The sequence below is a fragment of the Lissotriton vulgaris genome, chromosome 5 (genome assembly GCF_964263255.1).
Source record: "Lissotriton vulgaris chromosome 5, aLisVul1.2, whole genome shotgun sequence".
NCBI classification, from domain to species: Eukaryota; Metazoa; Chordata; class Amphibia; order Caudata; family Salamandridae; genus Lissotriton; species Lissotriton vulgaris.
The window spans coordinates 2,013,798,087-2,013,813,577 of NC_141693.1; the positions used below are offsets into that span (position 1 = coordinate 2,013,798,087).

The 15,491-nt window shown below is 46.6% G+C and overlaps 1 protein-coding gene across 1 annotated transcript in view; it reads right to left on the bottom strand.

The window, feature by feature from the left end:
- The window catches only part of USP20 (ubiquitin specific peptidase 20), a 556,910-nt gene that overhangs the window by 66,748 nt on the left and 474,671 nt on the right, over positions 1-15,491 (bottom strand). The window contains exon 18 of the mRNA XM_086924837.1: positions 638-764. Within this exon, the coding sequence (XP_086780963.1) occupies positions 638-764 (127 nt within the window). The remainder of the gene's footprint in view (positions 1-637; positions 765-15,491) is intronic.

A 15,491-nucleotide genomic window follows, 5' to 3' on the forward strand; every position in this document is an offset into this window, starting at 1 on the left:
AATGAAACTGGCTTAGCCCATCTCCAGCTGGCAATGAGGGTCACACCAAAAATAGGGACATTGCCAGACAGAAAACAAACAAAAAAAGACAGAAAACCACCAGAAGACAGACCCTCGCCAGCTATGACCCCAGGATCTGGAACAAAATCCCCACCACCATCATAACTATCAAAAGTAGTTTATAATTCAGAAAAGAGCTGAAGATCTGCCACTTCAGAGAAAAATGAAATGCCGTACGAAGGGTTAACCACCCAAAAAGATCCTGCTTCACAGTAAATGATCTTTAATCATAACTCAAGGTACCTGCCCTGTCCATGGCAAGGTTTCTCTCTAGCTAGGATTGCACTCTACAAATACCTGTACATAAAACCCATAACTTGACCATCCATTTTGCAAACATCTTGTTCTATGATAAAAGCATGTTTGTACCAAATAAAATATGTGACCGAAGTTCACTGTACTTATTTCACCGACTTCAAAGATTGAAAGAAGATGGAGACACTCAATCTATACCAAATGGTTAAACACAGGCTCCAGACAAGAAATAAATAAATAAACAAACAAGCAAGTAGCAGACCTCACACCCTAAGACCTTAAACTAGTTTGTGGACCACCAGTGAACATTGAATCTGCTTACCTGTAGAAAAGAACGTATGCCTCTGCATTCTGCACTACAGTCTCGTGCACCTCTGTGACATACTGGTCATCAAATTCGTACCACTGCCCATTAATTACATTCTGACAGTAGGCAATGTAATGGCCACCTGGAAGATAAAGGTGAGAGGAGTTCTTCAGACAATGAGCGGGCGTGTCGACAAGTATTGCCAAGCATGGGTATATCAAGTGTGCCAGTCAGGTAAAGCAAAAACCAGGATCATGCAAAGACCATGGACATGTTTAACGGCTTAGAAGTAGCAGAGGTATGTTTTAGCCAAAATTACCAGGACTTTTTAAGTACAAAACAGAACTTGAACCCAAGCATTAGAAATAACGTTTCCTTTATTATGACAATCACTCTTTGTTCATTTATCTAACCCATTACTACCATGAGCATAGATAAATTTGCATAGCATAATTGTGCCATTCACACATGCATGCCTCATATAGAACACCCGACCCTATCTCTGCACAAGAACCAATCACTTTGTGTTTAAGGGCAATGGGATAGGTGTTGGAGAGAGGGCCTCCGCACGGGGAAAGGGTATACAGAGTAAGAGTAACAGACTCACACTAGAGGGAACGGTAGGCTACTTGTACATAAAGGGTCTTTTTCATTCTCAACTTTGTGAGTAGATCTTAGAGCAAATGAGTATGAAACAGGGAAAAGAAGAAGGTAGCATTACGCCAAAGAAAACCGGCTAGAAAGAAAATGTACCTATAATGTGGGAGAAAGAGTACTGTCTGCAGAACTTGAATGAAGCAGCCCATGTAGCTGGCAGACATGTGTGATTAGTAGATGTCTGCAGAATGCCACCTTAGCTATACTAGAGTGAACTCAGAAACTGGATGGGCGGACATGTCGCAATATGCACAGCACAGCAGTAGGTTTTGAGGGGGCAATCCATCTGGTGACATGATATTAGTAGCCACTGTGGTGACATTTTGCATACAAACAATATGAGAAGCTGGTTGGCAGGTGCACTGTTCTATTGAAGGGGAATTGAGTGTGTTATTTATCTTTAGTAAAGCTCTTTTTGCTGGATATTGCAGATTCTTCATCTCTTAAATCCTCCCAGGTGCCAGACTGGATCCAGAAAGGTCTCCAACGGCTTCCGTGCCGACAGATGGCGCCATCAATTAATTTATCTCCTCCACACTGTCTTGAAAGCTAGTGTAAGCCTGCGGGCTTAAACTAGCTTTCACTTTCAAACATTCCACGTCCTCAAGTGGAGAGTGAGTGACATCTGAGGACCAGCTAACTCAGAACTTTAGTAAGCAACCAAAAGGCCACTCCACACAACAGGGAGTTGGGCAGGTGATGAGGAATTTGCAGTTAGTAAAGTATCCATCACAAAGAGCAATACTGAAGGTAAGTAACTTGTTCTAACCGCAGATTCCTCAACTCTTTAATCCATCTAATGCACCTGGTGCTTATGTAAAGCACTCTGATACCTTCGGGTCAAGTTTGCACTATCTAAAACTGCAAAAAAAAAGGCTAGGCTGGCACAGAAGAACATTAATTTCTGAAAACCTTCCATAGGTTTAGACTCCCTTTCTGGTGGTGTACACGGAAATGCATTTGGGTAAAGGCTGCTGGTGGGCACTTGGACCACCAAGCTTTCCAGCATAGGATGTTGGTCCAGGAAGACTGGGGCTCCTGGGGTGAGTCTTTTGGCTCCTTGCCTATTTACCGTGGGCAAGAAGAGGGATGTGTCTATTGATAATTCACTGAGCGGAAAGAGTGGTTTTGAAGAAGTCTGACCAGGCTACAGGACGTCTGTGAGCCATTGAAGATCAAGGACTTCTGCAGCACCTCGAATGACCGCTGTGAAAGAACAGGCCTCAAACTATCATAAAATGTCACTAGACCTGTAGGTCTAGTGACTTCAATAATCTACCCAACCTCATTGTAATGCTTTTGACCGATAAACTAGTTTCAACTGATCTGATCCTGGGCAAATATTTTAATTCGCAGAGACATTTTCTTCATTATCACATATGAGAGCACCTTCAAATATGAAAGTTCAGCATGTCTGCTGTACAAAACAAGCATTGGAAATGCAATAGGGCTCGCATTAGGAAAGTTTGCGCTATTGGTCTTATAAATGAATTTTTTTTATTTATGTGTTATTTTTTAAACTAGCTAAATTAATAGCTTTGTCATTTACAATGCCAATAGTTATAACTTTCGCAAACACCTATAGCATTTGTAATGCAACATGTTTTGTATTTACGTGACTTAGATGTATTGATATTACAAATAACAATGGCTTTTAATTTGTTTAAATAATTAATACTTAAATACGTTATTTAATTTGTAATGGCAATAGCTTAAACTTTTGTAAATAACTTTTGTCAAGATTATGTTCAGTGTTTTATATTGTGACGAAAATCCAAGAACAGAAGTGAAATATTAACATCTTTTTGTGATTTGTAATAAAGCATGAAAGCTTGAAAACAGCTTGAAACATTGAAAGAACACATTTGAACCAGTGATGCTGTGGTTGGGCTGAGTGATGCTGTGGTTGGGCTGAGTGATGCTGTGGTTGGGCTGAGTGATGCTGTGGTTGGGCTGAGTGATGCTGTGGTTGGGCTGAGTGATACTGGGGTTGGGCTGAGTGATACTGGGGTTGGGCTGAGTGATGCTGTGGTTGGGCTGAGTGATGCTGTGGTTGGGCTGAGTGATGCTGTGGTTGGGCTGAGTGATGCTGTGGTTGCGCTGAGTGATGCTGTGGTTGCGCTGAGTGATGCTGTGGTTGCGCAGAGTGATGCTGTGGTTGCGCAGAGTGATGCTGTGGTTGCGCAGAGTGATGCTGTGGTTGCGCTGAGTGATGCTGTGGTTGCGCTGAGTGATGCTGTGGTTGCGCTGTGTGGTGGGTGCATTGGTGGAGCTGGGTGCATCGGTGGAGCTGTGTGGTGGGTCGTTTGGTGGAGCTGTGTGGTGGGTGCCTTGGCAGAGCTGTGTGGTGGGTGCATTGGTGGAGCTGGGTGCATCGGTGGAGCTGTGTGGTGGGTGCATCGGTGGAGCTGTGTAGTGGGTGCATAGGTGGAGCTGTGTAGGTGGAGCTGTGTGGTTGGTGCATCTGTAGAGCTGTGTGGGGGTGCATCGGTGGAGCTGTGTGGTGGGTCGTTTGGTGGAGCTGTGTGGTGGGTGCCTCGGCAGAGCTGTGTGGTGGGTGCATTGGTGGAGCTGGGTGCATCGGTGGAGCTGTGTGGTGGGTGCATCGGTGGAGCTGTGTAGTGGGTGCATAGGTGGAGCTGTGTAGGTGGAGCTGTGTGGTGGGTGCATCTGTAGAGCTGTGTGGGGGTGCCTCGGTGGAGCTGTGTGGTGGCTGCATCTGTGGCTGCATCGGTGGAGCTGTGTGGTGGGTGCATCGGTGGAGCTGTTTGGTGGGTGCATCGGTGGAGCTGTTTGGTGGGTGCATCGGTGGAGCTGTGTGGTGGGTGCATCGGTGGAGCTGTGTGGTGGGTGCCTTGGTGGAGCTGTATGGTGGCTGCATCGGTGGAGCTGTGTGGTGGGTGCATCGGTGGAGCTGTGTAGTGGGTGCATCGGTGGAGCTGTGTGGTGGGTGCATTGGTGGAGCTGTGTGGTGGGTGCATCTGTGGAGCTGTGTGGTGGGTGCATCGGTGGAGCTGTGTGGTGGGTGCATCTGTGGAGCTGTGTGGTGGGTGCATCTGTGGAGCTGTGTGGTGGGTGCCTCGGCAGAGCTGTGTGGTGGATGCATTGGTGGAGCTGGGTGCATCGGTGGAGCTGTGTGGTGGGTGCATCGGTGGAGCTGTGTAGTGGGTGCATAGGTGGAGCTGTGTGGTTGGTGCATTGGTGGAGCTGGGTGCATCGGTGGAGCTGTGTGGTGGGTGCATCGGTGGAGCTGTGTGGTGGGTGCATCTGTGGAGCTGTGTGGTGGGTGCATCTGTGGAGCTGTGTGGTGGGTGCATCTGTGGAGCTGTGTGGTGGGTGCATCTGTGGAGCTGTGTGGTGGGTGCATCGGTGGAGCTGTGTGGTGGGTGCATCGGTGGAGCTGTGTGGTGGGTGCATCGGTGGAGCTGTGTGGTGGGTGCATCAGTGTAGCTGTGTGGTGGGTGCATCAATGGAGCTGTGTAGGTGGAGCTGTGTGGTAGGTGCATCGGTGGAGCTGTGTGGTGGGTGCATTGGTGGAGCTGGGTGCATCGGTGGAGCTGTGTGGTGGCTGCATCGGTGGAGCTGTGTAGTGGGTGCCTCGGTGGAGCTGTGTGGTGGGTGCCTCGGTGGAGCTGTATGGTGGGTGCCTCAGTGGAGCTGTATGGTGGGTGCATCTGTGGAGCTGTGTGGTGGGTGCATCGGTGGAGCTGTGTGGTGGGTGCATCGGTGTAGCTGTGTGGTGGGTGCATCGGTGGAGCTGTGTGGTGGGTGCATCGGTGGACCTGTGTGGTGGGTGCATCGGTGGAGCTGTGTAGGTGGGTGCATCGGTGGAGCTGTGTGGTGGGTGCATCGGTGGAGCTGTGTAGGTGGAGCTGTGTAGGTGGAGATGTGTAGGTGGAGCTGTGTGGTGGCTGCATGTGTGGAGCTGTGTGGTGGGTGCATCAATGGAGCTATGTGGTGGGTGCATCGGTGGAGCTGTGCAGTTGGTGCTGTGTGGTGGTTGCATCGGTGGAGCTGGGTGCATCGGTGGAGCTATGTCGGTGGAGCTGTGTGGTGGCTGTATCGGTGGAGCTGTGTGGTGGGTGCATCGGTGGAGCGGTGTGGTGGGTGCATCGGTGGAGCTGTGTGGTGGGTGCCTCGGTGGAGCTGTGTGGTGGGTGCCTCGGTGGAGCTGTGTGGTGGGTGCCTCGGTGGAGCTGTGTGGTGGGTGCATCGGTGGAGCTGTGTAGGTGGAGCTGTGTGGTGGGTGCATCGGTGGAGCTGTGTGGTGGGTGCATTGGTGGAGCTGGTTGCATCGGTGGAGCTGTGTAGGTGGAGCTGTGTGGTGGGTGTATCGGTGGAGCTGTGTGGTGGGTGCATCGGTGGAGCTGTGTGGTGGGTGCATCGGTGGACCTGGGTGCATCGGTGGAGCTATGTCGGTGGAGCTGTGTGGTGGCTGCATCGGTGGAGCTGTGTGGTGGGTGCATCGGTGGAGCTGTGTGGTGGGTGCATCAGTGTAGCTGTGTGGTGGGTGCCTCGGTGGAGCTGTGTGGTGGGTGCCTCGGTGGAGCTGTGTGGTGGGTGCCTCGGTGGAGCTGTGTGGTGGGTGCATCGGTGGAGCTGTGTAGGTGGAGCTGTGTGGTGGGTGCATCGGTGGAGCTGTGTGGTGGGTGCATTGGTGGAGCTGTGTGCATTGGTGCAGCTGTGTGGTGGCTGCATCTGTGGCTGCATCGGTGGAGCTGTGTGGTGGGTGCATCGGTGGAGTTGTGTGGTGGGTGCATCGGTGGAGCTGTGTGGTGGGTGCATCGGTGGAGCTGTGTGGTGGGTGCATCGGTGGAGCTGTGTGGTGGGTGCATCGGTGGAGCTGTGCAGGTGGAGCTGTGTGGTGGGTGCATCGGTGGAGCTGTGTGGTGGGTGCATTGGTGGGTGCATCGGGGAGCTGTGTCGGTGGAGCTGTGTGGTGGGTGCATCGGTGGAGCTGTGTGGTGGGTGCATTGGTGGGTGCATCGGGGAGCTGTGTCGGTGGAGCTGTGTGGTGGCTACATGTGTGGAGCTGTGTGGTTGGTGCATCGGTGGAGCTGTGTGGTTGGTGCATCGGTGGAGCTGTGCGGTTGGTGCATCGGTGGAGCTGTGTGGTGGGTGCATCGGTGGAGCTGTGTGGTGGGTGCATCGGTGGGTGCATCGGGGAGCTGTGTCGGTGGAGCTGTGTGGTGGCTGCATGTGTGGAGCTGTGTGGTTGGTGCATCGGTGGAGCTGTGTGGTTGGTGCATCGGTGGAGCTGTGCGGTTGGTGCATAGGTGGAGCTGTGTGGTGGGTGCATCGGTGGAGCTGTGTGGTGGGTGCATCGGTGGGTGCATCGGGGAGCTGTGTCGGTGGAGCTGTGTGGTGGCTGCATGTGTGGAGCTGTGTGGTTGGTGCATCGGTGGAGCTGTGTGGTTGGTGCATCGGTGGAGCTGTGCGGTTGGTGCATCGGTGGAGCTGTGTGCTGGGTGCATCGGTGGAGCTGTGTGCATCGGTGGAGCTGTGTAGGTGGAGCTGTGTGGTGGGTGCATCTGTAGAGCTGTGTGGGGGTGCCTCGGTGGAGCTGTGTGGTGGGTGCATAGGTGGAGCTGTGTGGTGGGTGCATCAGTGGAGCTGTGTGGTAGGTGCCTCGGTGGAGCTGTGTATGTGGTTGCCTCGGTGGAGCTTGTTTATTTTTTGCAGTGGGGGGGATCATTTAGAAAATGCATGCTACAGCAAAAAACGGAAAATTCTGAAAAGAGTGGTTGTATAGTTTTCTAACCGTCCTACTGTGCTGGACTCAAGGGAGTGGCAGACTTCAAGCCGTAGCGAAAGCAATAAAAGAAAATCCACAAAGCGGGGATAGGGTGTGGTACTACAGGCTGTTGCTAGGTGTTTCTCTAGACCTGTATTAGCCACATAAGGTACTGCACCCTGCAATCCTGAAGAATCCAATCAAAAGAATGCTGATGAGTATAAAAAATAATTGTGATCCTCCTCAAATGCGAAATAATGTAACTTATCCATGCATTATCTGTATAGAAGCGTTGCTGATATTTTTGGAAGCCTTGATTCACTATTCACTGTGATCGATTTATTTGTAATACAAATATGTTTAGTGTCCGTGCATGTGGATTTCAGCCGCACTCGTTATGTGAAGTAACAGGTCTAACAGGCGTGATGTAAAGTACGGCCGGCCGGCTGGCAGTGAATAATTAGAGAAGCTGTGGGAGGGGGGCGGGCTGCCTTTGATGTGGTAATGCGAGGCAGGCAGGCAGGCGGCTGGTGGCATTGTGCACGCGCTTTTTAGGGCTTGCGCTTGCGCAATGACCTAAAAAGCACATGCACTTCAAGAAATCGCCAGTGGAATCGCCAGTGGTCGTTAAACACTGGATAAGCCACATTAGAGCTTCGCCAGCGATGCGCAGAAGCGCATCAGCAGGCGAGCCCTAAAAACAGGTTTGTTTGATTTAATGGACTAAACCTTTGCTCCATATATAATACTCATCTAGCCACATATAGGATGCACATGATCCTCGACTTGCCTCTTAGTTCCCAAACCGCATTGTCATCAGGGCAGGGCAGGCATGTTTCTCAAATCATGTTTAAAACCAATCACTTTTAATAAATGCATAACTCAAGCATTAAGTGGTAGCACACGATCATTTGCAATCAGCAGATTGTACATTGAAATGGCCACAAAATGTCCCACTGACATGCGGTTTTACTGAAAAAACTATAAAGCCTACAAACAAACATTTTTGGAAAAGTAGTTTCTGTAAATATTTGTCATTTTCACATCACCAAGTTAAGTGTCCTGATTTGTTTTGCTCTTTTTTAAAAGTTTGTTTGGATCACACTTCTCAATTACAAAAATGTGCTTTCGTAATTCCGGATATATTTTGAAATATTTGTACTATTCATTTACAAGCTATTGAAATGTTATGGGTTAGAAAAAAACTAACACCTTCCAGCCTTTTGCTTCACGATTATCAAATACCTCCGACTGTAGTAAAAGAAAGAAAAATAAACTCCATTATTTAAGCAGCAATCAGTAAAAAGACAAACTGGCCCTTGACCTCTTTCCTTGAACAGACCGCAAATGTGTCAAGATGAAACAAAACTTAAAGGCATCTTTAGTGCTCATTCACTTCCTGAATGAACAGAACACCTGCTTCTTTCCAGATTATGTTCACTGGCCAGAACGGACCGGTAGGTGTAGAAAATGGTTTAACCTGATCAAATCGGACTCGCCATTGCGAGTGGGCGAGTAGATTTTTCGAGGCCGGTCAGTAAAGGGGCTAGGAGGAAATATAAACCGGATGTATGATGAAGTATCTAGCCCACTGACCTCCTGAAGTTTCATATAAAGAGTGATGTCATTCTGAAGGTGATGTTCATCCATATCATCCTGATTGCCATTGAGGCCATAATCCAAGCCAAAGAGATGCTGAGCAGACTGCCAATCTGGGGAATGGCAAGAGCCTGAGGGGGGTTGCGCTGTCAGTTGGGGGTGTATGCAACCTCAGCTATGGTAATGTTGGATTCAGGTCAGAGTCTGATATCACTATGGTTTCCTCTACCAGAGTTGTTGGGGCCGGTGTTGACGTGGGGGTGTGGGGGATTTAACCAGAATGGCTTGTGGCACCGGAACTGGAGCCGGGACAGGTGTCGGCCATGGAGTTGGGCAGGGCCACGCTGTGGGGTGGAGAGGCATAGATGGAATCCGGTTCGGATCCCCCTGTGTTAATCTGACCAGAGATCTCCTCAGCTCTGTAGGGTCCGAAGATGCACTAGAGAGAACTGGCAAGGTGATGAAAATGTGTTACATGGCTTCCTTTAAGGCTTCAAAATGTCGCAGAATCGCTGATGGCACCGGAAACTCAGAATGAATTGGGTGATCAGTTTCTCAGCACAATTCACTGACAGAGACCAAATGGCACCTGGGTGTCCACACAACTTCTCAGAACGAGAGGCGCGACACGGCAGAGACCTGCCTAGAGTTTTTATGCTACTTTTTGGATTTAGATTTACCTGAAAACTTGGAGTGGAAAAGACCACAAGAACAGGAGTGGGTCTGCGCCTTTGACTTCGACTGGGAGTGATCTTTCCTTGATTTCCAAAGATGTTCCATGGCGTAGAGTTTGGCTTTGCGTTTTCGGACCGCCTTCAGATTCATCCAGGAACTGTTCCCTCAAGACTGGGAGTCGTGCAAGGACCTGAGTCACCGGAGACCTACCGTTTGACAGTCACAGACATTTTCTTGTAACAATCCCTACATGGTTTAAACCCTTTGTATTTTTTAGGATGACCTCTCCCTTGCACATTGTTGAAATTTCGCAGAGGAAGTTTTAACACCAAGACAAAAGAGTGAGGTCAAGCGCTCTTGATCTGCGTCGGAAGGCGTGAAAAGAACGAAATTAATGTCAGCGCACAGGGTTGGCAATTTTTTGCGATTCCTTCATCATTTCCAGGACGGAGTCTATGTGGAACCGCACAACGCCACGACTGCCGAGCGATGGTATTGCTGAAAAAATTCTCAGAATCCCGTCTGGTATCTGAACATATTCAGAATGTGACGAATCTTCCTAAGAAATATCCATCAGAAAACACCTCTAAAGAAGAAACACATCACACACTACAAAATGGAAAGACTTGCACATGCATGTTGGGAGGTCTTTGCATGTGCACCTCATACAGAGACATGATAGTGAAGTGTTGATATGGATAAAAAGAGCATTTCCTATGAGGATTTTCAGACCTATAAAGGACCCAAACCACAAATATGTCAAACTACTTTGTGAAATGGGAGTGGCCGTAACATGCATGAATGTACGTGGCCCCAACATCTAATATCTGCAGTTTTATACAGACATATTCCAGAAATACAGAGACCTTGACCCACAGATTTTAACCGTAGTCTAAACATGAACTTGGACAAGACTCAAGAAACCCTTAGGAGACTGTTGCCACAACCGATCACATTGATTACATCATGAGTCAAGATTCCTGAAGGACATATGAAGACGCAGGAAGACACATACTATTACATAGTACATGACATGCACTGCATCATAGACTACCTACTTCTCACTAGAGATGAAATTACATGGACTAAAGAACACCCAGCCCGCACATATTTAGATCCTGCCCCTGTGCATTTACAAATGGAAATACTGACAGACAGTGTGCATGGAGATTCCTCTCCAAAGCACTTCTGGACATAGTGTGTGAAACCGAAAGAGGCAATGCTATCACAGAAGAATTCCAAAACAACAAGAGCTCGGTGGAGTCCCAGGGTACAATATACGATAATTTAGCGTACTAAAATCGATGCAGGGCAGTTTGAGTAGGACGGAATATGAATAGATAGATTAGAAGCTACTCATGCATCGTCTGGCGATGTCAAATTACCAAATGATATTCACTTGAAAATAAAAGAATTCAAAGCAGTCGGAAGAGAGATCAAGTACCTGGGCAACATGTGATTGCCCAACACTATGGAGAAGGAGAACGCAGGGATGGTCGTCTTACCAGGATACGAAAACACAAATGGGCACCTGGAAACTTTACAAATATATAGAAAACCAAAAGGTTGAAAGTATGGGACACTCCAAGCAGAGTGGAAGGTTTTAGAGGATACTAAAAAAAGCTTTAAGAATCACAAGGCATGACCTCAATAGACAATATATATATTTTTGTTTGATAGACTGACAATGGCTTGATTGCTAAACAGCGAGAGAGAGGTGCTTATGGATCATTTCTCTGTAGAAACGCAATAAATCAAATGCTGAATGGTTAAGTCCTTAGTGCAGATGTCTTGACAGAAAACTTCGACAAAGGATATAAAGAAATACTGGAACCATTATCCCAGATAGATTTGAAGAACCTCTTCACTGGAGATAGCTCCTGTCCACTTTCAGAGAAGAGCTGTATGTCTTAAATATGGAAAAAAAATATTGGCCAAAAACTAGTCAACCTCTTACTTGTATGCTGAGGCTTATCCTCCGAAGCAATCTAGTTTTATTCCCAGCATATATATCTACAACAATCAATCTATGTAATTTCTTTGGTATGGTCTCACAGCGGAGACCAGGGCAGAGGGAAGCGGCTGTCTTTCTAGATGCCAAAAAGGGTTCATTCAGTAGAATAGACTCACATGAAGACAGTGCTAGGTAGGTAAATTATGAGACACATGATTTACGTGGATATCATTACTCTACACAGCACCCTCAGCTAGGATCAGGGTTAATGGAGGAGTATCTACCATACAGATTGGGATAAGACTAAGGTGCCCTTTGTCATCACTGCTAAATGCATAAAGATCGGAGCCAAAGGCTGGTGTATTACAAGAATACTACACAAAGAGTTGAGATTCTCTCGGAAGAAACTGATAATAATATCTACAGGTGAGGATGATATCCTTATATCTGCTGGAGACCCACTGACAAACTTTTGACTAATTATGTATGAAGGGTTGGGGGGAGGGGGTTCCGGATTAAATAATAATTGGAACAAATCAACAGTATTTTGTCTCCCACATAACATGGGATGGTGCACTCCTGAGTTTCCTCTACAATGGACAGAAGATTCTGTTCAATATTTGGGAATAAAAACTCTCAGGGACATTGCTGTAACAAAGCAGGATAATTTTAGGGTAGCACTAACGTTACTTAAAAATAAGGTTGATAGATGGCTTACACTCCCACTATCTCTGACTCAGGGGATTGCGGAGATAATGATGATAGTTCTCCCTAAAATGGGGAATTTATTACCCATTATCCCAATTGTTCCCACTAGATTAGTATTTAAATTGATAAAATATTTTATGATCAAACTTCTCAGCCCAGGATACGAATGATGGAATATTCTTACCCTCCCCTATGACAAGAGTGGACTGTCAGCCCCAGACTTTGAACTTTACTACTTCATTAAACAAGGAGGATCTGCCTACTACTGGGACCACAGCTCTGCAAATCTGCCACATTCGGCAGTGAAGAAAGAGGACACATCACCACTCACACCAATGCAGTCGCACTGAAGGACCACAGGAGATACCAGACCCAGGAAGATCTATTAGATACACCTGGCACTGGCTGATGGCACACCATAGTTTAAGGCTTCTTTTCTCTCCTAAAATAAAAATACCAAATGGCTGTCTACAATAAAAGAAAATCATTGAGGTCCCCGCTGGCATACTTAACCCCTTCGCTGCCACTGCCTGTCTTTAAAAAATGAAACGAAAACGTTTCTTTTTTAAATGAATCCCTTTTTCCTTTAAGGAAAACGGGCTGCATTGGAAAAGAAACTGCTTTATTTAAAAGCAGTCCCAGACATGGTGGTCTGCTGAGCCCAGTAGGCCACCATACCTGGGAGGGTGTCCCAATGGGGTCACAAATTGCGCGAAGCTAATTTATATTCATGAGCCTCTCTATTTGAGACTCCATTGGGAATAGCAAAACAGTGTAATAACACTGTTGTACTTGCATAATAGCGCCTCGCTAATTTCAAGTTGCAAACAACTAGCATTTTGCAAAGCGCTATTTTGCGCGTCGTACATCTGGCCCCAAATGATCGAAAATAACAATATCCCCTCTATACCACACTGACCCTTGTATTCGGGGGTGAACGAGCTGCTTCATGGCTTTCAGCATGGGGCTAACACAAATATGCCCTAGAAGTTCCGTTAGTACGGCTATGCCGCGCTAATGCAGATTTATTTCGACACCTTAGTTATCCACAGTCCCTAGGGTTTGATGCTTGAATAAATAGGTTCAGTAAAATAAAAACTAACAAATGAAACAAGACCCTTCAACGTAGCATAAGGCACCACCAACAGATTATATCCAAAGATAAATTATTTCGTTGTTCCCCAATAGTGGTACTTTTTTATACTTTGCCAACTATTAAGTGATCATGCTTGCCTCTGGATGCGGATTAACTGACTTTGGTGGTTGTGCTCCCTTTCACATCTCCACTGCAGACCGCAAGCAACGGTTCATTTATTTACAAAGCACGTGCTCAGCGGAAGCAGGTGTATTTGCAGATGATTATTCTACCTGAGACCGGTTTTCCTCATTATTGTGCTTTAGCTCTTTAGTGTTCATCGTTCTCACTACTGGCACCTCCGGCTTCTCAAATAACAAGAACTAAAGCTGTATTTGCGCCCACTTGAACGAATAAGGAAAAGTTGCTTATGTATAATCCTAGTTCTCTTCCAGGGAAATCCTCATAAAAGTCATAAGGACTGAATAGTTCTGTCCCCGTGTGGGGAATTCCCAGCAGTCTTAAAAATGATTTATATGTATATTATAAACTTTGTACAGTATCTTACTTTCATATTGCTGTAGCCTAAAGAAAGGCTAAAAATGGCCAGATTATATTGAATTTTAAAAACAATCCAATTACATAGAAATATGTCATTAATAAAAAATAACTATAGAAATTATTTCACAAACCTTTTTTTTTACAGGAATAGGAAAGAGAATATGATACAATGTTAGTCAATAGGCTGCCTTTCAAAGAACAGTAGAGAAAACTGGCACTATGCCTTTAGGTGTGGGGACACTTCATTGAAGTAGCTATGCTCTCCATAAATTTCATTATTATTATTTTTATTATTATTAAGAATCTCACAGTACCCCCAGTATCCCATCATCCCTCAAAGGTGACAGGGAAGGTCATTTTTACGGCGATTAGGAATCCTCCTTAATGTAACAGTTGATAGCTGTAATAGTTTCTGTCTGGGGAAGTGAGAGAGTTTCTTATGAGTTTGATGAGGATTCTCCTGGAAGAAACTAGGATTACAGGTAAGCATCCTTTTCTACTCTTCTAGGAGATCCTCATCATTAGTCATCAGCCCTGAATAGAATAGCAAGCCCAACCTACAAAATGTGGACATGAAATGAAACAAATGGCTCTAACAATCATCCGAAAAGGTTCCGCAAAGAAGCCTGTCCTACTTGAGCATCTGCTTTAGCGTCTGGATCTAGACAACAATGTGTAGTAAAGGTATGTACAAATCTCCATGTAGCGCTTTACATATTTGTGAAATTGGATTTTTTCTAAGAAGAGCTGCAGTTGCATGCTTCCCCCTAGTGGAATGTGCTTTAGGTCTACTAGGTCGCTACACATCCCCTCTACTCTTAATGGGGAAATAGGGAGAAAATGGCATAAAGTCACATGTGATGCCGTTGATCCTCGCTTCTTTTTTCACTTTGATCCTCTCTCTAAGGACCTTAATGAGGAAGTGGCGAAATACAATTCCGCTCTTTTAGCTGCTATTGACGACATTTCCCCATTGAAACCTATCACTTCCACTAGATCTAGGCCCTCTGCACCCTGGTTCTCCCCCGCCTTGCGAGAGGAAAAGAGCCGATGTAAACAATTGGAACGCAAATGGCGGCAGACATAGGATTCCGAGTCTAAAGTGATTTACAAGACTGCCCTGAACAAATTTCAAAAATTAAAACGGACCACCATGAGAGATTTTTATACCCAGCAAATTAAGAATGCAGAAAACTCCACTAAAGTTCTTTTTAAAATTGTGAAGGACTTCGTAAACCCTCCCGCCTTGATGTTTCAGAGTTCCCCACGTCAGGCACTTTGCAATGGGCTATCGAACTATTTCCAGGATAAAATCATTAAGTTAACTTCTTCATTCAATCCGGTTTTGGCCTCCCCTCCGACTGATGATCCGGACACTCAGAAAGCCTCGCTGAATTCTTTTAAAGAGCTCACTTTTGATGCTGCCATGAATCTACTTGTCCAATGCAAATCGGGGTCGCCGCTTGATCCGGCTCCTGCAAAGGTGCTGGGCATGCTTGCCCCTGTACTGATCAGCCCTCTCCTCTCCATTTGGAATTCCTCGTTACGTTCGGGTCAATTCCCCATGGCATGGAAACAGGCTATGTTAGTCCCGATTTTGAAGAAAACGGATGCGGATCCCTCACAATTCTGCAACTACCGTCCGATTTCTCTCCTCCCAAAGCCAGCAAAAATCCTGGAAAAGGCTGCCCAGAAACAATTGGCAGACTATCTAGAATCCAACCAATTGCTACATGACTCGCAGTCTGGATTTAGAACTGGCTTTAGTACCGAAACCGCTCTCTTAGAGGTATCGTAGACTATTCGTGAGTGTGTGGATAGGGGCGAGGAGGCCATGTTGGTCCTCCTCGACCTATCCGCCGCTTTCGATACAGTATCTCACGAGATACTGTTGGACCGGCTGGGG